The following is an 18,967-nucleotide window of genomic DNA, read 5'->3' as shown; positions in this document are numbered from 1 at the left end:
TTTTAATACGGGTTTGGAGCCACATAGATCCAGTGAAGGTCACACTTTTTATTTTACCTTTTTCGAGTATATAAAAGCTTGTCGCCTTTTCTTTCAGTAACTTTATCCATGAGGACGAACTATTTATCGCGTGATATATATATATATATATATATATATATATATATATATATATATATATGAGAGACAGAGAGAGAGATCCCCAAGTTTTGGTGTTCCCCACGTCATGAACACCTCTTTGATGCAATATAGCCCTAAGGATGTGTTGAACATAGTTTGTTAATCATATCTTGGATTGTGTCTTTTGGAAATAAGATCGTCATTTTTTTTTAAGTTGTAAAATTTTGGGGCTTTGTGAGTTGTTGATTTTCCTGCGGTCGAACACATGACAATGATATGATCAAAAACATGTTTTTTATTAAATAAACCGTGCATCTACAAGGTTGTTTTAACCATATAATCAAGTTTGGGCAATTTAGGGTCAGTCAGGGTACACTATTCAATCTCTCTCTCTCTCTCTGTGTGTGTGTGTATATATATATATATATAGATAATTGGAAGAATATATGGTGATTATGTACCATGATACTGTAATGTATGGTGGTACATACTCTTTGTATACATCTAGCCACTAAATGATAAATCTAACCATATAGTTGTGTTTAACATGTTTTATTTATTATATTGAAAGGTTTTATCATGTCGAATGCACCAAAAGATTCAAATTTTAAGACAAAAAATCAACGGATCACAATTCATAAAAATAATAGTGGTTTAAAATGCATGGAAATTAATCTGGTCTGAATGCAATCAGTGCATTTTCAGGGGTTCAAAAAGAAGTCCTGATTGTCTTCTGACTGAGTTGAAGTGGGAGCTATTATATAGGGTTTGCAAAAAAATGGCCCAATCAAAACTTTTATTGGATCGGTTCTAATGGACTCCCTAGGTTATGATCTATACATTCTATGATGTTTTTGTTTTCCTCATTTTCTATTTTTCTGTTTATCCTTTTTGTATTTCAAATTGAAGAGGATGATACCTCATCAATCCTTCAATTTCTGTACTTTGATTACTGCTGATTTAATATATATATATATATATATATATATATATATATATATATATATATATATATATATATATATATATATATATATATATATCTAAAAAAAAAGTAATATGAAATTTGAGTCAACTTTAACACATGAAAATAACAAATACATGTTAAACATGATCCAATGGTTAGTTTTTTGCTTTTTGAGCTTAAATATACCTAAATCAAGTGTGTATTAATATAAGTGATGGTACAATATCAACATAATATATATATATATATATATATATATATATATATATATATATATATATATATATATATATATATATATATATATATATATATATATATATATATATATATATATATATATTGAGAGAGAGAGGGGAGACTAGTACCTCCTAAACATTTTTTTTCTCTAAATGCCCAAAACACTTGGTAAAACATAGTTATAGGTGTTCTTTTGCTTAATCTAAACCTGTGGATGTATTTATAATTGTCTATTTTGCTAAAAACATGCTTTGGATCAAATCAATTTAACCTAAAAAATTGTGAAGAATGAATGGAATTTTATTGAAAAAAAAACAGCAGGTTCACCAAAGGGGAGAATTTAAATTGATTTTTCGTAGTTAAGTTTTAGTGCAATATGAGCCATTGATTTTTTTTTTTATTATTCAAAAGGCGCATCTAAAAATGAAAAGTATCTCACATCTGCAAGCTCAGATTTAGCAAACACCTCTCCATATTCTTTTTTTTTTAAGCTGTTAAAACAGTAGGACATATGACTGTTCAAGAACTACAGACACATTAAGACTTCAATCACAAAAATAGATAACCATATAAATTGAAACTAGGTTGAACAAGTTGTTGGATATGGGGGTATTGACTAATATGGACGTTGTGGGGGCTGTGACCTGAAGTAGAAAATCTTACAGCCATGGATAGCAGTGCAAAAGGTGCAGAAGTGATTTCTGTTGGGGATTGACCAGGGCCGGCTGGGGTGGATGGGCAGTGGCACCCTGACCCAGAAACTGCCCCCCACCCAAATGGGAACATGCACAAAGTGTGCCCCAGGGCCCCCCCCACCCCAACCCAGACTCCCTCTATCGACTCTCTGCACAGCTGCCCTCCCCCCAACCCGACCCCACTTTTTCCTCTCTCTAGACCACCAACGGCCAGTGCGCCACCAGTGACCAGGCCCACCCCCACCACCTCCGAAGGCCAGTGCGCCACCACCTGGTTTCTCTCTCTCTCTCTCTCTCTCTCTCTCTCTCTGGGTCAGGGTCTGGCCAGGCCGCCAGGGTCCCCTCAGTGGGTCATGCGCTCTCCCACGATGGGGGATTCGTCTTTCCTCGGATCGGCTTTTGGCTGAAATTTTCGGTTTTGTTTTTTCATTGAAAAATCACGAATTTCCCGTGTCACTCTGAGGCCCGAGGGATTGATTTTGTGAAAATTTTGTTGTTGATTTTGGGTGAATTTCGGTGTTTTTTCGTTTAGTAGCCGAAGATCGCGAAGTTTCCTCTGTTTCTCTGTGCGATTGGCAAACTTTTCATTTATTTTGAAAATTTTCCCTAATTATGAGTATTTAGGGTTTATGCGCCCTGCTGCATTCCTGCTTTTGGATCCTAGATCAAACTTTTCTAGTCACAATCTTTCTACTTCTAGCCTAACAAAAAAAAATGGAGATATGATATGACTGGTAGTATTATCTATTATGATCTTCATGACGTAGAGGGTGCTCCAATTTGAATGCCAGCACAAGAACCACATACTTTTTTTTTCATTTCTTTCATACTAAAAAAATCACGTTTATGTTGGAACGTTGAAAGAAATGTGTTGGAAGTTTACTGTTCCATTGCCTGTTTTTTGCTTTCTTCAATCCATTTGAAATAATTGACACCCTTGAGTTGGAAAAATTTCCATAAAATCCCCAGATCCTCACTTGTGTTTTCTTTCTTTGTCAACCATATGGTTACAACACTCTCATAGGATCATGAATTATGCCTCAACATTTTGTTTATTGCTGTCTCTGTGAATGAATGTCGGCAAGTCATCCTTGGCTGCACACTACTCTCTGCCTGATCAGTCATCAGGCAAGGCCCCTTGGATGAACTCTCTGCATTGCTTCTCCTCTTTGAAGCTAAGGAGAACTCGCCTCCTGCTTTGCTTGGGATGGTATGCCCACTCCTTATATAGCAGACTAGATGGCTGGTCGAACAAGCTGCTAATATTCTTCTCTGTATTTTTACTAGTGGGTTACCGAATGTCAACATTTCCAGCAGATATTTGAAATTCCAAAAGAGACGATCTACTCTTTTGTCATGCACAGTTGATCGAGGAAGGTTTTCCTTTTCTGGTGTCTGTGGTGGCCAGTGTCATATATGGTCCCCTACCTTCTATTAATGGAAATGAAAAGAAGATGGAGTGTTATGCTTTTATGACTGCAGTAAATCCTAGAGATGGTGAGGCTATGAAGGAATAACATACATAGCTTGGGACATTCAATGATAATGGGGATCTTGTTGTAGGCTGAGGATTTTCATTGCAGAAGAAAATTACATGAATAGCTTTGCCTTATGAACGTTGCAAATGACAAAAACTGCCACATGATTATTTATTAAGAATTTGTTAGATAGCTCTCTGGTTTTCTTTATACAAGAGACGTGTCTAAGAATGATAAAGAGTATTCATGCTATTTAGGGAAAGTTGAGAAGCATTGATTACCTTGTTTCTTTTGTTTTTTTTTTTTCATGGCCTTTTTTTCATCCTATTCTTAGATCAAGGTTTTGTTGCTTTCCCCTGCTTTTATGCCTCCATTTTGCAACTTGGTTTATAAGCATATGGGGGTGCCTCCCACTCGACATATAATTTAGTTTTTCCTAGGGCTCTCTCTTTCTCTCTCTCTCTGACACACAATCACACATGTAAGCATCATTATCATCATCATCACTAATTTATTTTGTGATAAAAGGTAAAAAACTTTGTGATATGCATTATGCAAACAATACCCAAACTCCTCAACCAAGTACATTAGCAACCACCACCATGTGTGGGGTTGAGGGTCAATCTATCCTTCATGTGCATCTCCTTGCATGTGATGTTCATTGTGCAGATTAACCAGGATACTCTTCCTGTTTGCTACCATATTCAAAAAATAAACTATTGAACAGAATCCTTTAGCGCATAGAAATCAAACAACTTAATAATCTGCAGATCTCTTCTATTGAAGCAAAGAAACAAAGAAGAAATGAGAGAAGTAAAACCAGTTTCTTATTACTTTCTTTTTAGACAATACAATACATAAACAATCGACCCCTTCTTTTTCAACATTGCTGGACTAAAATATCCTTCCAACTTACGTAATGTACAAACATGACTTAAACATCTAATTCTGGATAGAAATGACCTTAATATCATTGGCTTTGCATACTACTCATACAATACTATATTACATTTATCCTTTAACGTCTTCTTGTGTAGGAAAAGCTTGTACAACTGTATCCTCGTGTTGTAGTTATACAAATGTCAATTAGAAGGCCTTCTTAAATTTTTTATTGATGTTTCATAAGTCAATTAAAAGGCCTTAAATTTTTTTAAAAAAATTAGAGAAAATGGATATGAATCATCTTTAACTCCTGCCAAAGTGATTTCAAGTAACATGAAGATAGAGCCTATTTTTCGTGTAAAACATAAAATTTTTAGGAAAAACTATTTTGATGAATCTATGCAATCAGCAAAAGAATCTTTTAGAATTAATTATTTATTGTTCATCAAGCCATCTCCTCCATTAACATTAGATTTGAAAATTTTCACAAATGTAAAGATTATTTTGGTTTTTTATTTGACTTGGAAAAACTAAGAACATTAAATGATGAAAGTTTAAAAGTTTGTTGTATTAAACTTGCATGTTTTTTAAAATTTGATATATATTTAGATATAGATTACTCAGATTTATTTTTAGACTTAAAACTCTTAAGAGAAATTTAAAAAAATGAGATAAAGAATCTAATTAATACACTAACTTTCGTAAAAAGATCATTTTTTTTTTCGAATGCATGTATTGCTTATATAATACTCTTGACCGTATCTTGCTTCGGCTGAAAGAAGTTTTTTGAAATTAAAATTGATTCAGTCATATCTAAGAACAACTATGTCACAAGAAAGATTAAGCTATGCTATCTATTGAAAGAGATATAATGACAAAATTTGACTATAAAGATTTAATCATACATTTGCATCATTAAAAGCAAGAAATGTAGATTTTAGATAATAATTTTTAAATTATTTTATGTTTTTTTGGTGCAGTATATATATAAACCCAAATAGTAAATATGGAGGACCCTTAAATAAATAATAAAATTTTTATGAAAAAAAAAATTAGGGCCTCATTTGAAGGCTTGGTCTAGGGCCTCAACTTCTCTTGAGCCGCCTCTGGGATTGACCCAGCGTCCTGTCACTGCTCCAATTGTCAGCATTACACCACAATGCCACCACGTTGTAAATTTTGGAGTGCATTGGTGGCAAGATGCAATAATCCAATTTAGAATGGTAATTGGAGTCTAGCCATTATTTTTTTTTTTATAATTCAAGAACAAAATAAGGATTAGAGTGTCGCCTATTTCATTAGGTCACAATTAGGACCTTCCAAAAATCATAGTCTTGAGTGTTTCATGCTCTATCTGAACCATTAGACGTGTTTATCATCGTTTAATCAATAATGAACACATTTGATTAAATAATTTTATGCTCATATGTGTGTTTTAAATAGGTAAAAAAATCACTGGTTGACATTGTGCTAAAAATTCATGACAAAATATTTTCATTTTTGCATTAAATCAACTTGAACGAGAGCTTGTTTTCTAATAAATAAGTCATGTTAAACACATCTAACGGTTCAAATGGTGGCCTAACTAAAGAGGAGGCAGGATAATCTCTATTCTCAGGAAGGGAAAAAAACACCCGTATAGGGTATTTGAGGATGGATTCACAGAGTCCATTCCATCGCCAATTGCCCCTTATAGATGCAAAAAACTCCAGCTATCCTGACCCATGATCATGAAGAGGTCTCCCTATTACTTCAGCATTGTGGCAAGGGATGCACAGTTGAAGTATCGAACTCTTTACAATTCCAGCTTGCACGCCTTAAACAGACCTACTTAGCCACGTATGTGGAGGCTCTTGTGGGCCATTTGGCCACCCAACTGAACCAGAAAACATAGTGGTATTAAAAAATTGTCATTAAATGAAGTACTTTGGTTAACTCTCTGAGGTTTAAATATGTTCAACCTCTCTTTGTTGGGAATCAACATCTCCATGGCACAATTAAATGCCCCCCCCCCCCCCACACACACACACACACACCAAGGGATGGTTATTAGGGGTGTCAACAGGTCGGGTTTACCCAGACCCGACCCTGACCAAACCTTATAGGATACGGGTATGGTGACAAATAAGAAGACCTGATTAAGACCAAGGTCCAAACCCGGAGGTCTGATTAATACATGGGCCTGGGTATAATTTGTGAAATTTTATACCAGACTCGGGCTTGACCTGAGTTCTGATTAAGACCCATAAATTTTTAATATAAAAATGATAAAAATTATTATTTTACCGGGTATGGTCTGGGTCTAGTTTATGTAGTTCTTATCAGGTTCAGTTATGGTTTCTCTTATAGTAGACCCGATTAGACTTGGGTCCGGACCCGATACCATACCCCAAAATCTGGTCTAAGTCTGGTTCTACCTGGGTTCAAACCAAACCCAACCCATTGACCACCCTAATGGTTATACCGCCCCTCGGACTTTTAAAAGGATAATTTTGTCAAGCCAAAGCAAATTCCCTTCCAGTCTATATGAAAGCATCTTTAATGATTGCACCCAAGAAAACAATTGATAGATGGAATCTCATGTTTCCCTCCATTTGCCCATGGTAAAAGGAAAAAGGTTAATCCAGTATTACTCATCCCCAAAAAAGAGAGGAAAAAGATAATGATCACAAGAGTCCTTTTCCTCCATAGCCATCCTCACATGATTTCAGATTCATATTAAACTAAGTTCATGTGCAGCAAACACCCTCTGTTTGGGAGCGGTGGTGTTGCCCAAACACTGCATCGGGGATGGAGTTGACAACCCTAACACCACATTTCAACACCATTCACAGGAGCATGCCTTTGGCAACTTCGAAATTAGATCACAAGGTTAACCTTGTTATCTACTTTCACAAGTTTCAAGGCAAAAATAAGTAAAAAAATCACAGTTGACAATAGGAATCACAGCTAATTTTTCATGTTCCACTAACCTTGAAAAGTACGGTGATTATGATTTACAATCACAGGAACCAAAAATTAGCAATGCCTTTTTGACAACCATTTTTCGGCAACACATGGAAACCGTGCTTCCATCCTAATGCAACATACCCTCCCTAATAGAGTCTACAATATTATGGGAAAAGGTCTTCAATTCAGAGAGAATTAAACTCTCTCTCTCTCTCTAACGAGATGTTTGGCCGTTGGCTTTAATTCAAACAGTAATTTTCTTCCATTTAAGGTAAGCCACCAAACCCACGCAAAGAATTTCATACACTTTGTCATCTTCAATCACTAAAAGTGGACAAAATGAAAGTGGGAATGCCCCTCATCCAAGCTCAGAAGGTATGGGAGGTAGTTTTGTCAAATCAAATTGGGACCCAAATAAATTTTGAAAACCATTACGCCATTTCAGTCACCCTTCTCTTATTTTTCCAGCAACACTCAGTGGAAAGAACAGAAAATTTTGTTGGAACTGGCAAGCAATTATGCTCTTTTAACTCCATTAAGGAACTGAGAATTATAGTCACATCCATCTCTTTGTGCCATTTAGTAGTTGATGATGTGAATTTAAAAGTAGATTTTCTTTGAATCTAAACCATAGTTAAGCTCCTTGCTATAGAAACCATACACTCTTAACTTAAGCTTTAAGAAACCTGCTTCAAAAATATGAAAAATTAGATTTATTTTAGTGAGAAGTTTATTTTTTCCTTGTTTTCCAAATCAACCTTCTTATCACTTCTCATTTGCTTGCCCCTTGCTTCTTACATTTTTCATATTAAAAAATTTTATTTTTTATGACACATGTTAGTTTTATATTATTTTATATTTGCGCTTGTCATTTCTTATTTACTTCTGTTAGGGCTTCATATTGTTTTTTGTGTTTCCTTTCATTTTTCATACACTTGCATAATCACTTCACAACCATATCCCACTTTTAAGCACTCGCTTCTCCGCTTCTACTTCACGCATCCTTCTCGTATCTATGTCATTTCTTGAAAACTATGATATAAGCTATATACATAAACTACAACATCTAAAGTATTTTCAAACAGAAACTAATGATTAAAAGGCATGATGCCTTAAATTGACCATTAATGAACCAAAATATGTGCTTATACAATGTAGTTCAAGTGAACAACAAATAAATAACACTTTAAAAGTCGGAATAGAGTTCCTCATGAACGAGGATACCACAATGTGATACCTTGTTCAAGTGCGCATAGAATATGGAGATTGCTAGAGAAAAGACATGGGACCCAAAAATGTAACAAGCCACAGCCTCAAAACAGAATCTTTTGTGGTGGGCTCCCCTGCTACTAACCTCCAAAAGTAAGGATCCTCCTTCCTGTATTTTTCTCCAAAGGAATGATGGCTATGCTCCAGACATTGCATGGGACTTCAACGGGCATAACATGGCCATGCATTGAAAGATCAACTTTCACTAAAGCCCCCTCAATCCAATGTCACCCTGTTGATTGTGCTCATTGACCTCATCATCCATACCCCTTCTGCACTGCTTCCAAGTGTCAATAGTGCAAGTCTCTTTCAAATCAGGTAGATTTGTCAAAGTCTCAAAATTCCTATCTTCATATTACTTTGTTTCCACATGATTACACACACACACACATACACGTATATATGAGGCTGCCATTAACATTTACATAACAGGAGCCTAAAAATTTTCCTTGATGAAATTTACAAAGCAGCGTCAGCAATGGAGCTTTCCCCTCCTTTACTTTTTATCAGAATGCTTGCCAAGTGATCCATGGTCCACTCTAAACTGTAGAAACCTTTGAATTGAAGGCTTTACATGGCAGACCAAGAAAAGGATTGGAGGCAGCTTTCTGCTCTTTTTTGCTACAAAATTCTGATGTGAACAATTCCTCGACTAAGATTTGCAGCTGGCGTTTGACTATCTGCAAACTGAATGAGGATGATGTGGAGGTTTTATGTTGTGTGGTGGTGACCCTTCAGGGCTTTCAGAGACTTCCAGCTGAGTAGGCAATAGGTTCAGGAAGCTTCCCTGGATGGGCTGATTCGGACCAGCAGCAGGGTCTGCAGCAAACAAAGGATATGTGGTGGATTTGAAGAACCATAAAACTGAAAAAGGTTCCATTTCATGGATTGAGAAGGCTTTGAAGGTTATACCGAACAATGTCTTAATTGATGGCTTCTTTGGCTTGCTTTTTTTCTTCAGTTCCGCTGCATTAATCAAACAACTATTTCAGACATATTGAAGAAAAGAATATCGCGTTCAATTTGCAGGCATGATCCAACAAAATGCATGTCACTCAGAGAGAGAGAGAGAGAGAGAGAGAGAGAGAGAGAGAGAGAGAGAGAGAGAGAGAGAGAGAGAGAGAGAGAGAGAGAACCAATTCCAGGCACATTTTGATCGTTCACAATATCAAAATTTTTGTATGTGTATCCCACAAAATTCACATCTTTGGATGAAAGCATCTGCAGAAAAAAAAGAGAACTATATCAACTCCGAACTGTGAGAGGATATCACAAAATCCTAGGGGTGCAAAAAGTAAGATCGTGTCTACATATTAAATAGCATGAATCTGAATTCAATTCCTCATAGCATACCGTAGAATCTGCACCACCTACATTAGACAAACTTATCTAAAATTGAGCTCAATGCAGAAAACTTTCAAGCCACCTATGGGTTAATAAATTTAATAAATGAGTTTCCGAAGCTCTTGGAAAAAGAATAAAAGAAACATGAAGTAATTAAACAAATTTATAAGAACAAAACATGGTGTCACCACCGTGGTGGTTACCCATGTGGTCAGCAGCGTCCTGTATCAAGCTGATGGCCCGGGATTGAATCCCGATAGCATGTGAGGGCTGTTGTTGCTTTATCATGGTTGGGGAATGTAAGGCTGGGTGGTCGTGTCCTCAAACCCAGAGTTTCACCTCGCAGGGAGGCGGGCCCCGTTAAGTGACCCAGTTCTTGATGAGGGATTTCCTTTGTTATAAAAAAGACAAGAAAAAACATGGTATCCGATAATAACAGACATAAGAAGTAGGTTAAAGATGCAAATAAGCTGAAAAAATATATAACCAGAGATTAAAAGATGGAAATAGATACCCATGTACAAACAAAGAAAAATACTAAAAGAAATAATAAATCAAAAGTAACAACTTCCAAACAAAAACATAAAATTAAAGGTTGTAAAAATCTTTAAAAGACTGGAGATGAGAAAGGAAGAAATAATAAAAATCTCCTTCAACGACATAATACAGAAAAAATGAAAACAAAAAAAAGAATATGCATGCGGGATGCAGCAAAACTGGCAGAATTAGTTGGGCATGAGGCAAAACTAAATTGTTCACACGTTTGGCTATAGATCAATGCTTCACCCGGTATACCATGGTTCCCTAAGTTCTCAAATTGGAGTCATGGTCCTTCCCAAAGGGCTAAATTTTTTGAATAGTTCTGTTCCAGCAGATACAGTAATATCTAAATCAATTTGAAGAAGAAAGCATTTCAGCTAGCTAGTAGTTTCACTATGTGGGTGCATGCCAAAGAGTCAACTTTCTCATCTGGTTGTGCACCTACGTTCAACAATTATTTCACTTTGCATGGCCAGATGAAGCATTTCAGCTAGCTAGTAATGTCATTATGTGGGTGCATGACAGAGTCAACTTCTCATCTGGTTGTACACCTTCTTTCAGAAATTATTTCACTTTGCATGGCCAGATGTCTCTATCAACCTCAAGACAAAATCTTGTATCCAGAATTTGATTTTGGGTCCTAGCAGAATTTGCAAAGCAAAAGATTGCAGCCTCGCTCTCATGGAGTCAGAGGAACAACCAATTGTTTAATGGGAATCCCTAAACCTGAAACCAGCATTTTCAAGTTCAGTTTGATACAGTAGCTTACGCAAGAATGAAATGGCCTACACCAGGTATACCATGGATTGGTTTCTCTAGAACTGGTTGTTACTCATCACTGGATTTACCCGAATGTACCTGAAGTGACATCTTGTAAAACCCACGAATTAAAAAAAAAAATTTAAGTGGTTGGACCCGGGTCAAATCCGGACCCGACCTGGACCCGAGCCAGGAACCCGATCCCGGCATCCGGACCTGGACCCGAACCTGTGGAACCCCCCACCCCTCCCCTCCTGTCTTACCTCCGAGCTCCGAACTGCAGTCGCCGGAGCCCTCGCCGGCGACGCCGACCTCGCCAGCCACCTCCCCTTCCCGACGACCCGGTCGGCGCGACCTCGCCGACCTCCCCTTCTCCCCCCTCGCTCGTTCCCCCCTTTGTCGCCCCCTTCCCTCGAGTGAGCCCTCTCTCCCGCTCGCCATGTTCCGGCCACCCCTGATCCTCGCTCCAGACCCCCCTTCCCCTTCGAAGAATCGTCGCCGGACCCCCTGTGGGAGCCCTCCGCCAATGCTGGTGCTCTCTCTCTTCTCTCTCTCTCTCTCTCGTCTGGCCACCGTTTCCTCTTCCGATCATTTTTCGGCCACCCAACGTCGGTGGTCTCTTTGTTGTTCCGGCAGGCAAGGGCGAAGCCCCCGCCTCACTCTATGCCCTCTCTGTGCCGGCAGGCTAGGCCTGTCGACACTTCTTACTCAGGTAGGCAGGGGTGATTCCCCTGCCGCCTTTGGATTTTCGGCGCCCCTGCCCCTCTCATTCTTCCAGCAGGTAGGGGCGATGCCCTTGCCACCTTTAGTTTTTCGACAGGGGCCTCAGCCCTGCCCCTGTTATCTCCTTCAGCAGGCAGGGGCGAGACCCCCCCCCTGCCGCCTTTGGGTTTTTGGCAGGGGGTTTCGTCCCATGCCCCTTCCGCTGTACTTTTTTGGGGGGAAGAGGGTGCTGCCGCACCCTCCTCGCCCTCGGTTCTGCCGACGGCCAGCAGGCAGGGGTAGAGCCCTGCCCCCTGCCTCTTTCTACACCAGACCGGCACGGGCGTGTCCCTTGCCCCTTACCTTTCTTTTTGAATCCCTGCCCCTTCTTACCTCTTCTATCTTCTTTCTTTTCATACTAATGTGTTGTACTTTCGCAGCTTGCGCAACGAAGCCCTCTCGTGCCCCGCGGCCTGAGACCGTCATTACGTACACTCAAAGACACGCACAACCTCGCGACTCCCCAAGGTAGGAGAAAGTTGTGCAAAGGACAATGAACGAATTAAAAATTAAAGCAATTAAAATTAAAGGCTAAAAATGAAAAAGAAAGGACTAAGGACAATATATATGTATATACATACGTCTTTAACTCAAGGACGCGGTTTCGCAATCCTTGTCCTTTTTACTTTTCTGTCTTTATTGTTTTCTATTGCCGTCGCGCTTGATGTGCCCAGACTTTTCTTTTCACATTTTACTTTTTTTCTTTACTTCTTTCTGTTGCCGCCGCGCTTGATGTGCCCAGACTTTTCTTTTTGCATTTATTGTTTTCCGTCCTTACTGTTCTTGTCTTTACTTTGCCGTCACACTTGATGTGCACAGGCTCTTTTCACATTTAGTTTCTATCTTTACATTCTTTTTTTTACTTGTCTTTACTTTCCTTTCTTTACCGTTTTCTGTTGCCTGCTTTGCTTTTGTACTTTTATTTTCTGCCTCTTGTGATTCCTCCCATGCATGCCCCACAGGGACACCTACCAACTTTGCTCTTTTCAAGAAAGACGTGAAGTTGCGTACAGGTACTTTAGTCTCGAGAAGAGAGTTTCCCGTACGGGGCTTCGACTTCTCGAACACGGTTGTGCAGAGCCATTCTAGCATCTGGCCCCTCCTCGAGTCGATGCACTTGGGAGAGATATTTCAGATATGTGGCAATCCTAAAACATGTATGATGTTATCTGTTTCGCAAAGTTTTAGCATGTCAGACTTGCTTGTTATATCTCAGGTTGTTGCGAAACTCTGTGCTGGGTTATCCTCGAGAAACCCATACCCCTATCATCGTAACCATACCTTTAGACAAGTATGATTCTATGATGAATAGGATGAGAAGTCGTTGATAACCTCGAAGCGTGCAATGTGCACTTGTTGAAACACATAAGAATGCTGATGATTCGCCTTCACAGGCAAGATGCTCAAGTGGGTCTAACAGATCAGAGCATATAGGATGGGGGCGTCAGTTAAATAACCCCTGATGCACCCATTCGCCTCTTGTTTTCATCAAGGGAGAGGATGGATGGTACAAAAACTTCGATGGACAAGTTGTTAACAAGCACCCCTCGGGCAAATGACTTAGTGTCCCCAATCATCGGAGTTAGGGGACGGGACTACCTGGAATTATCTTAGGTGGTATATCTCATGGACTTTTGCAGAAGTAGGATGCATCCGTGGCCACGAATGCCTTTGAAGAATCCTCTCTTGGTTACTGACCGTCCCCTTATGAGCAGATTCTGCTAGCAATCCGAGGTATCATAAAATACATAGCATAATAAACCCCTGGATCCGTCTCGGTTGTTTCTACGTTTTGCGTCTGTGCGTACCCACAAGCCAGCTAATATCAAAATAAATAATATCTTGTTCACAATATCTGTTTGAAAGTGCATGTTTGAGATGGAAGAACTGCGTATTACATATGCTTATATCTTGTGTTAGTTAATTATTTTTAGTTAACTGATCTCGGCTTGTGAAATCAATTATCCATGTTAGAAGTAGCTTATTTCTCTGCATAAGATAATTGCTCATGCTATCGTAGCTAAGTTTCTGTTCTAAATTGTTTATCATGTTAGTGTAGTTTAATTATTGTTTTAAACTGCTTATCATGCTAGCATAATATGTCCTGCTCTATTTTTAATTCCATATTGTCTCTTTTGCATACCTACCAGTTTTTCATGAGACTGACGAGTAGATCTACCAGACAGCCGATGGCAGGATGCGAAATGGCCTGAGATTTCACTCTCTTGCACACAATCTTGAGTTTTGGTTACCTGTTTTGGTTTTGAGTTTTGTAAAAAGAGGAAACCCTAAATTTTGTACAACTGAAAGTTTATCAATAATGTATTTTTAGCTCACTAATTGTCTTGATAAAAATATTTTTGATAATGATGGTTTCAATGATGGATTTTTACGGTAACGTGCACAAAGTTGTCAACTTGTTTTGTTTTCCAAAAAAATTGTTTTCGTTGATAAAAACTCTGAAAAATGAAAAGTTTTCTAAGTATTTTCAAAAGCTTGAAAGTTTGAAATTTTGGGGCGTTACACATCTTGCCACTCATTTAAATCAATGTTTATGTTATTTAAAGAAAAACAAAAGGTTTGGGAAAAGAATGTCAAACCTTTTCCTTGAAAGCATGGTTTTCATTAAAATACCTTGTTCATTGATGAGAATCAACAAAAAATGATCTGACTGAAAAAATCTTAGGGTTTATTAATGGGAATAAGATTTTTAAAGTTTATTTCCCAACCTTAGAGATAAAGGTTCTTCTAGATTTATTTGCCCTATCTGAGGTATATGTTCTCTTACCTAGTGTATCTTACTCTACATAACTATTTGGTTAGGATATCTTCTTTTGTTTAGTTGAAACCTTTATTTTGTTCTCTTTATAGGTTCTTAAAAATATGATGGATTGAGAAGAGAATATCTTTGATGCATCATATCATGAAGATGGAGATAGCTGATGAAGGCGTTTGGGAACGATCACCAATGAAGACATTTAAAGACTTGTATTTGTAAAATTCTTCAATGCGCCTTTCAATAAGACATTTGAAGACTTGGATCTTTCCCATTGATTCTTTTTGTATTTTCAAACCTTTGGTATATCACACCGTATGAGGGAGAGTGTTTAAGTTGTACAAGTGTATATATATATATAGTTTCATACATATATATTTGTTTCATATTGTACATATATACATATATATTCATATATATATATATATATGTATATATATTTTATTTATAAAGATGTAATAAGTAATACCCTCTAGGGATATTTTCATCATTTTACTCATGTAACAGGGATTGTTCATTAGGAATAGTTTTTCTCCTTTTTTACTTTTTTATTTTTAGTCTTTTCCCTTTTAGGGCATGGAGTTAGGGCTCCCCAACAATCATATTTATGACCGTTGGGAGCTCACAACGACTCTATTTGGAGCTTCCATTTGGTCTCTCTCTCTCTTGTATGTGTATAAAGAGGGGCCTTGTCCCCTTTCATTCTTTAATGCTCTTCTAAAGCATTCTAACTTATTTTGTAAGTATATTATGAATAAAATGTGATTTATTTTATTCTTGCTTTTGTGCTTTAATGCATGGTATTACCCTTAGTGGCTGTTTGCATTGCCTATGTTGGCACCTTGTATTGTCCCATGGTGGACTTGTGCATGTGCATGTCCATGTTGTGTTTGTGCTATTCTAAGCCCTTTAAGGCTCTTGTTTTTGTTTTTCTGCCTATTTTATGACAATAATCCCAATGATCATATTTCTACTACAGGATAGTGTGTATTTCTCGGCAATTTACTTATATCATGGAGATGTAAGAAACAACAAAAAGTGTCTTTGTCCTCCAATGAAGCTGAATACAGAGCGATGCCGACTACTACCATTGAAATTGTTTGACTGAGAAGTTTGCTCAATGATATGGGTGTCATCATCTCCACTTACTTCGAAGATGTGTTGCGACAACAAGAGTGTAATCTATATGAATAGCAACCACACCTTTTATGAACGAACAAAGCATATTGAGATGGACTGTCATTATGTTCGAGATGAATTGCTAAAGGGCACTATTGAACTTCCTTATGTTACGTCTGAATATCAGCTTGTGGAGTTCTTCATCAAACTTCTAGGCAAACTTTCGGTGATCTCAATATCATTTTGAGGGGTGTTAAATATATATATATATATATCCTATGTAGTCAAAAGCGCTAGGTGATGCCTAGTCGGTAGACCCCTAAAAAGACTAGTTGAAGACTAGGCGGGACTAGTCTGTACCCCAATTAAATATAAAAAAGTACACAAATATACATAAAAATATGTTTAATTCTTTTACTAATAAGATGATTTCATTACACAAGTACAAAATTACACATGCTTTCACAAAATATATTAATATACATAAACAAAATATACATATACATATATATATATTCAATTATTCATAACATATTCAGTATAGTCAACAAAATATGCTTTCAACCTTTCAAAGAAGCACATACATATATAAATAACATATTACATAATTCATAATGCTAAACATGCTTTCATTAGAAACAAAGTAACATATATAAAAAACATAATCAATTAAAATTAATTATGCATGCTTTTAATGTTTCACAGAAAAAATCTCAAAAGCAAAGTAGAACACACACATATATAAATATAATAACTAAGCATGTTTTCATGATTTCACAGAACAAATCACACAAACACACACACATACATAATAATTATATAAATACAAAAAATAACAATATATATATATATGAATATTAAATAGCTAAACTACCCTCGTGCCTAGGCGGAGGCAGCTTAGTCGCCGACTAGGCGCCTTAGTCGGCAAAATTGATACTTTTAAGGTACCCACCTAGGAATTGCAAAGCCTAGGTGTTTTACTTAGCCTAGACAGACTAGGCAGACTAGTCAGGGCTTTTGACTACATAGTATATAATATATATCACCGTCACCGATATTGCCAGTATATTGAAAATAACACGATATTATCAGCTATTTCAAGGTAGCCGATAATATCGGGAATATATCACAATATTTTCAAAATATTGCTAGATGACAAAATATCATGATATTTTTTAGAAAAAATCTTTTTTTTTTAAGTTTGCATTTCCTATTTTTTGTTAGTTTTATATCTTAAAACCTTTAAAACATGTTTCTTTATATTTTTGAAAGAAAAATAATGAAAAACTTATTATTTTCTTAGCTTTTTGTTGTTATTTATATTTTTTTCAATTTTTTAAACTCCCGAGATATTCCCGAGATTTATCAACTTTTGAAAATCTCTCCAAGAAATACCCTCACCAAGAAATTACCTTTAATGATACATGTGAGTGTGGTATATATATATATATATACTATACTTTTCTACATTGTAATAGGTAATGATCTCTAAGGGCATTTTAGTCTTTTTTATTTATAATAGGTGTTGTCCCCTAGGGACATTTTTGTATTTCTTATTTTTTATTTCCTTTTGTCTTTTTTATCTAAGCTAGGGGCTCTATAGTCTTTTGACCACATAGTCGTTGGGAGCTCCCAATGGTCACAAGTATAGCCCTTGGGAGGGAGCTCCCAACGACTCTATTGAGAACTCCCTTTGGACCTCTTGTCCCTATTAATTCTAATGCTTTTCTTAACCATTTTATAAAGATTATATTTTTTTATGTGTGCTTGCTTTTTGTAAGTTTTGTGTGCTTAGCCCTTTGTGGCTTATTGTATTTAGCACATTAGTGGCTTTTGTGTTTGTGCACTTTTGGAGCCCTTTAGTGGCATTGTGTTTGTGCACACCTTGTTTCATTACAATGACCACAATATAGGCATATATCAAAGTGCCTAGTTAGGCCATCCTCCCAATTCAAGTAACATCCACAGTTCTAAAAAAACTCCACAGCTAGGATTCCTAGATCAGCAGAGTTTCTTTCCTCTCCCTTTCCAAAATGATAGAAGGCATTTTCAGCAAGTTTAAATGATGCTTAAGAGAATATACACAAAAATTTCTGGAGGAAAAAACACTTTGGTATGTTAAGAGGTGCACTTCCAAGTTCGTTCCAGGAGAACATTTTACAACTACTTAATTTGTTGTGAAAAAGATGCAAGTTTGGAAACAGCACTGCAAAAAGCCAAAAAATGCAATGCAAGCATAATAGTTTTTGCTTTGGCAACAGTGAAATCAATCCTCACCTTTCTCCATGGGCCAGATTTTGATGAAGTTTGTATAGGTATCCCTGACTGCAATAGAGAATTTAAGTGGAAATACTTAATAATGACATAAAGAACAAATTAACCAAAACTGCTGACATGAACATATATATATATATATATATAAATATATATATATATATATAAATATATATAATCATGGATTATAAGAAAGCTAAGACAATCACAATCATACTAACATACTCATTGGAGCTTAGTTACATGAAGATCTCAGGGAAATAACAATTTGTAGTGGACACAGAATATGATTATTATCTTCTAAAAAATGTCTTTACTGCTGGAAATAATTGATGAAAAAAACTATTAGAGAGCAATAACATAATTTATACCAAATACCAGGTGCTGAAATTCTAGATGAAAAAGGCCCGATGAATCATATGTGCATCCCTCAGGGCCAGAAAGTCCATCCCATTGTCCCCTCCATCTAGACATGGTAGGCTGGGCATGAATTGTAGCAAATTTATTAAATGATCAGGTTTTGGTGAAACCCATTTAGATAATATACTAGATACAAGCAGATGCAGGTCCAGATCTTCTGGACACAGTCCGAGAAAATTGACCTAGGTAATGCCGGTAAAATGCAATAGATAGTGGCCAAACATAGGCAACAAAAGTAACATAAAAGATCACTGTCTATTTTATCAATGTCTAGCCTAAGAGGTCAAGTCCAAAGAACGGAAGCAACCCCACCTTTGTCACCTAGATAAGAAGGCAATTGCTTTTCTTGATAGGTATTTTGACATTTCCATAT

At 36.9% G+C, this 18,967-nt stretch overlaps 1 protein-coding gene across 3 annotated transcripts in view; it reads right to left on the bottom strand.

The window, feature by feature from the left end:
- Window positions 1–8,481: 8,481 nt before the first annotated feature.
- LOC149834462 (uncharacterized) overlaps window positions 8,482–18,967 on the bottom strand; it is a 62,577-nt gene continuing 52,091 nt past the window's right edge. For all 3 annotated transcript variants that reach the window (XM_090011429.1, XM_090011427.1, XM_090011428.1), the window contains exons 11-14: window positions 18,178–18,225; window positions 9,737–9,821; window positions 9,513–9,566; window positions 8,482–9,419 (exon numbers count right to left, since the gene is read on the bottom strand). In XM_090011429.1, coding sequence (XP_089867555.1) covers window positions 9,277–9,419; window positions 9,513–9,566; window positions 9,737–9,821; window positions 18,178–18,225 — 330 coding nt within the window. In that variant the 3' untranslated portion in view covers window positions 8,482–9,276. The remainder of the gene's footprint in view (window positions 9,420–9,512; window positions 9,567–9,736; window positions 9,822–18,177; window positions 18,226–18,967) is intronic.

The sequence above is a fragment of the Nuphar pumila genome, chromosome 6, assembly GCF_984573655.1.
Source record: "Nuphar pumila chromosome 6, dmNupPumi1.hap1.1, whole genome shotgun sequence".
NCBI classification, from domain to species: domain Eukaryota; kingdom Viridiplantae; phylum Streptophyta; class Magnoliopsida; order Nymphaeales; family Nymphaeaceae; genus Nuphar; species Nuphar pumila.
The sequence above is the reverse complement of the archived record's forward strand: the minus strand, read 5'-3'. Positions and strand labels throughout refer to the sequence as shown.